This window comes from Centroberyx gerrardi, chromosome 19 (assembly GCF_048128805.1).
Source record: "Centroberyx gerrardi isolate f3 chromosome 19, fCenGer3.hap1.cur.20231027, whole genome shotgun sequence".
Taxonomy (NCBI): Eukaryota; Metazoa; Chordata; class Actinopteri; order Beryciformes; family Berycidae; genus Centroberyx; species Centroberyx gerrardi.
Window position 1 is genome coordinate 12,400,668 of NC_136015.1, and position 5,752 is coordinate 12,406,419.

Genomic DNA, 5,752 nt, shown 5'->3' on the forward strand with positions numbered 1-5,752 from the left:
CTAATTTAGAGTCCTGTAATAGAGCAAACACACGCACATACGCGCACACACACACACACATGCACACGCGCGCACACACATACACACACTATTGTAAAGGTGAGGCACAGTAGCGGCCCCTTCTCTATTTTTTTAATATATTGTAATGGAACAGATGGACAAGAGGGAGAGAGAGGGAGGGAGGGAGGGAGGCAGAGAGCTGGGAGAGAGAGAGAATACATAAAACTAAAAGAGGCAGAGCGAGAAAAATGAGGAGGACACAAAAGGCAGAGGGAGGAGTGAAAAGAGAAGAATGGAACAGTTAGGGTGGGGGGAAAAAGGCAAATCCAGGAGAGGGAGCAGAAAAAAAGGCGAGGGCAGAAAATAAAGACTGAGATATGAAAAGCTGTGAATGAGAGAAGCGACAGAGGAGAAAGAAAAAAATGACACAGAGACGAAACAGAGAATGAAAGAGGGAAGAGAGAGAGAGAGAGAGAGAGAGGAGGGCTGGGTTGGGGGGGATAAAGCTGTGACAGCGGCAGCCATGCTGGTTGTCATAGCGACGGCCGAGGAGAGCAGGTAGAGCACGGTCTCCTGGGAATGAGCAGTGCACGCCTCCCTCCCCCTTCCCTCTCTCTCTCTCTCTACATCCCTCCATCCTAACTCCTCTCCATCCCTCCGGTCTCCCTCCCCCTATCATCTCCATCATCCAGCCCTCGTTTTTTCCTCCATCGCTCCGTCTCCACGTCCCAATATCCCCCATCTTCTCCACTCCTCCGTCAGTCTGTCTCTCTCTCCCTCCATCGCTCTCCTCCTCCAACACTCTGCCATGCCTCCCACTCTCTCTCTCCCTCTCTCCGTCTGCCTCTTCTCAACCGCCTCCCTCATCCTTCCCTCCTCCTGCTCCGTTCCTTCCTTCAGTTTCTGAGTCTACCTCTTCTTTCTTCTTCTTCATCTTTTTCTTCCTCTCTTGATAGCTTTGCTCACTCTATCCGTTTAGCGCTCAGTCAATCGCTCCCTCCGGCCTTTCTTTCTCTCTCTCTCTCTCTCTCTCTCTCTCTCTCTCTCTCTCATGCGTTCCCCTTCTATCATCTCTGTTTCATCATTACTCTCTCTCTCTCTCTCTCTCTCTCTTTCTCTTTTTCCATCCTTACCTCTCCATTTTATTTCCTCCTCTCCTTCTCTCTCATTATCTCATGGTCCGTACACCTCCCTTTTTTTTCCATTCCACTCCTCTCCCTCCCTCCTTCTCTCTCACTATATTCATCTAACCCCCGTCCAGCTCTCTCCAGAGAATATGTATGTGAGTATGTCTGCGCAGTGCTGCCCAATTACTGCAAGGGAGATTCTGCGTGTGTGTGTGCGTAGGCGTGTGTGTGTGTGGGTGTGTGTAGTATCTACAAAAGCAGTGTTACTAGCCTGTTTTGACCTACCTAAAGCACCTCCAGCATTCTCCGTCTCCCTCTGACTCACTGAGTCAACAAACTGCTGTATACCAGGACCATCCGCTCGCACTGTGTGTGTGTGTGCAGTGTGTGTGCCGTGTGTTCACGTTCGGGATTACCCGCAGTTGTGCGTTTATATGCATTGGTGTATATTATGTGTGTGAGCGTGTTCACACTTGTGCGTTACTGGATGACTCCCACTTAGAGAATGAAAACCTTCCAGCTGGATGAATACAGGCTAACGGCATTCTTCCTAATACATGGGATGACTTGAACACATTCCACGGGGAAGTCGGGTGTTGCGCAAAGTTGTGGAGCCAAATGATTGAAGTAAATAGGTGCTGTCTAAGCCTCGACTTGCATTGTGTGCAACACCATACTGTGCTTTAGAAAGTATGGCGATTAGAAAGCACCTCGAAGGAGTTGGAACAATATGGCACTCCAGCCTGTAAGCCCCAGAGGGGCATGCAGTGCTGCTAGTTAGCGGCTCTCATATAGGGCTCTGAATTCTGCAGCAAATTTTGAATTTCCATGGCTGTTCAGCTCAGTGGGGGGATGCATTGGGAGAGCAGGTATTCTGAAAACAGGTTCCTCCATCCCCACTGTTATCAGCCCAGTGCTAAATGGAAAATTCCATTCTGTCTAAATCAAAAGCAAAAACTTCCTCCAAAAAAAACTAATTTCAGTCAAATGCACATCGGCCAGGCGGGTCCATCCCGTGTGATAAGAAACTGCTTCCAGATAGGGGTGAGCACGCACACACACATACACACACACACACGCATATATACATATACACACAAAAAGCTGAGGGGGGTCTAAGCAGGGGAGAAGCGAGGGGGCTGGATGTTGTTTTTCCCACTGAAGGCTATCATTATATTCTTTCTCTCTCTCTCTCTCTCTCTCTCTCTCTCTCTCTCTCTCTCTCTCTCTCTCTCTCTCTCTCTCTCTCTCTCTCTCTCTCTCTCTCTCTCTCTCTCTCTCTCTCTCTCTCTCTCTCTCTCTCTCTGTCTGTCATGCTCACCTACAGACATCGGCCTTGTGAACGCAGCTCCGGATATGAACCGAGATCCTTTTCATTTCCTTTATCCACTGGATGTAAAAGGAAGGTGACCCCACACTCCCATCCATCCCTTCACTCACACACACACACACACACACACACACACACACACACACACACACACACACACACACACACACCAACCTGAAATACCACTACCCCCCAGTGAGTTTTATACCTGAGTGTGCGAGCTTGTGCGTGCTTGTGTGTGTGAGTGTGCGCGTGTGTGTGAGTGTGTGTGAGGGGACTCTTTGTCCTCCAGGAGAGTGAGAAGGACCCACTTCCTGTGTCAAATTGCCTCTCACATTCCACACTCTCTCTCGATCCCCCTCGCTCACTCTATTTTTTCCCTTTCTCGCTCCTTCCCTCTCTCTCTCTCCCTCTCTCTCCCCCTCTCTCTCTCTCTCTCTCTCTCTTTCTTCATCTCTCTATGGGGGGCTTTGTCTGCTATTGGAGGCACAAAACACTGATTCATTCCACGAGTTAAACATGATCCTCAAGAACACACCACTTCTCTTCGACACACACACATACACACTCACACACACACACTACAAGAAGCAGGGGCTGGCGAGAACAAGTTTTTGGCACTAGAGATACACTATTTTTGAGCCCACACACAGACAGATGGACAGTCAGTGCTCTCATGAAGGGGAACGGATGCACGCACACACACACACACAGGCGAGCCGTGGGACACAGCAGATGTCTGTGGGAAAATCAGTCTCCCATCTAAATGCACTCCTCCGGATGTGACATCACAACACCAATCATCCACTGGGGATCACTCAGAACACACACACACACACACTCACACACACACACACGTTCAGTTGGTTCCTAGAGGCATCTAAAGAAAGATCCTGTCAGCAAATGCATATGATCACGGGCCAAAATCACTGATAAGCGTGTGGATGTGTGTGTGTGTGTGTGTGTGTTTGTGTGTGTGTGTGTGTGTGTGTGTGTATCCAAGAACTGGGTTGCTTGAGGTTAATCTAGCAATTATGAGACTGTTGATGTGTGTGTTACCTATGTCGGCAACACCTGCATCCATCTGTGCACTTCTAACACAGTGTATGCTTGAGTGTGTGTGTGTGTGTGTGTGTGTGTGTGTGTGTGTGTGTGTTTGTGTGTGTGTGTGTGTGCGTGTGTGTGTGTGTGTGCATGTCTGTGGTGGCACACCTGTCTCCATCTGTACACTTAAAGACAGATTAGGTCAGTTGGAGGCCAAGGATCTTTGGCAAAGATCGCAGCCGACTGACCCACTAATAATCTGTGTGTGTGTGTGTGTGTGTGTGTCTAGTCTGTTGAAATTGTCTGCCAAAATCAGTGCAGCATCACGGTGAGCGGTGAGAAGAGCAGAACGGAACGACACTCCAAGAAGGATGCTATACAATTATCACAGCAGAACTAGAAGTCCAAGGAATATTATAGGAATATTATAGGAATATTATAGGAGATAAAACACCACACAGCAGAATAAAGGTCACTATAAGCTCACTGCTGACTACCACAAACACACCATAAACCACTACAGGAATATTACAGGATGATGTGTTGTTGGTGTAAAACATCCTTCTAGAATCTTATCCCAAAAGTAGGTCTGCCTCCCTTCTATTTTTGGTATTTGTTTCCGATTCTCTCAATGATTCAGTAACACCCTCCCCCCTCCTCCTCCTCCTCCTCATCATATGGTAAATCGGGATTAATCGGGACGGTAACGGAAGGTGTGGGCGTGTTAGGGGGGCGCGTGAAGTTCGGCGTGGATGGTTCCGGGGAGGGAAGGGGGGGGGGGGGGGCGGCTCACGCATTCCTAATCAGCTTCCCTCCTCGCGATTCCCGATGACATCATTCCATCCATCCCTCGCGCACCGCATCGCCGTTAACTCCCCTCTACCCCACCCCTTTTTGCCACAAACACACTCGCGCACACACCCTCCGGTTAACGGGAGGATGCCCCGGGGTCTGTCACCTGGACAAGGCCCCCCGTTCTCTACCGCCGCTCCTGGCAGGGGGGGGGGAGCGCGCACCACAGCGAGGCGATCGGACATCCAACACCCCCCTCCTCCTCTCGTGTCCTACAGCGCGTCTATCCGGTAATAAAGTCGTTAAAGCCGCAGTATGACTCGAGCCCAAATTACCGGCAGGATGTGAGCTGGTGAGGCAGACACCACATAGCAGGACACCGAACAAAGACCCGTAATCAAGCTCAATTAGAGATTACCCACTAATTACCGACCCACACACACATATACACACACACACGCCTCCTAACTCGAGCGGACACAGGCCTGCCTGTGCCACAATAAACCCTGACTCTGAGACACAAAGGCTGGGGGGGCGGGGGGCACGAGAGCCGCCAGCCCCCTTAACGGGAGTCACGGATGGCCAATAAGGCTGATATGTGGGTCGAGTGCAGGAATTACTGCCGATCACCGACCATCAGACACGCTCAAGCTACCGGGCTGTCTCATTACAGATAGCGCAACACACACATACACATACACGCACACACTGAGAGACAGACACACACAAACAAGCACGCACACGCACAAAATGCCTATAGGCTCTATATTCCCCCTGCACAAGAGCTCCTCGGTAACAATGGAGCACAAAGGACCGATAGGCTCGTGCTTACCGTGGCGGCGTGAGCAAGCAGCGCCGTGAGCGCCAGTAGACAAGGCAGCTTCATACTCGGGGTGCGGGCACAGCCTCCCGGTGCCGCCGCTGCCTTCACGGGGGGAAACAAAAGCGCTTCTCTCGGTATTCGGTAGTCTCCAACTTCAGAGCGCGCCGCCCGTCCGCGCTACCATCCGTCCGTCTGGTCGTGTTTAATCCAAGACTTCACACGCTACAGTCCCGGTTACCAATAGTCGTTAATAACCGGGGAGATTCCGCGAGGCCTCTTCTCCTCTCTCTATTTCTCCGACTTTTTGTGCTCGAGACCTGATAGATTTACTACCGGGAGACGCCAGACCTCGGCTCTCTCTCTCAGTACACACAGTCTCTCTCTCTCTCTCTCTCTCTCTCTCTCTCTCTCTCTCTCTCTCTCTCTCTCTCTCTCTCTCTCTCTCTCTCTCTCTCTCTCTCTCTCTCTCTCTCTATCTATACACACTCAGCCTCTCTCTCTCCTCCCCCTCTCCGTTGAGGGCAGGATGTTCCGTATGGCGACGCCGCTTGGCCTGGGAGTCTGGCAGAAGGAGGGGTGTGTGTGTGTGTGTGTGTGTGTGTGTGTGTGTGTGTGTGTATGCGTGCGTGTGTGTTT

At 50.8% G+C, this 5,752-nt stretch overlaps 1 protein-coding gene across 1 annotated transcript in view; it reads right to left on the reverse strand.

Moving 5' to 3' along the window:
* sdc3 (syndecan 3) overlaps positions 1-5,528 on the reverse strand; it is a 24,976-nt gene extending 19,448 nt beyond the window's left edge. Inside the window, exon 1 of the mRNA XM_071920159.2 lies at positions 5,126-5,528. Coding sequence (XP_071776260.1) covers positions 5,126-5,179 — 54 coding nt within the window. The 5' untranslated portion in view covers positions 5,180-5,528. The remainder of the gene's footprint in view (positions 1-5,125) is intronic.
* Between the last annotated feature and the right edge of the window lie 224 nt (positions 5,529-5,752).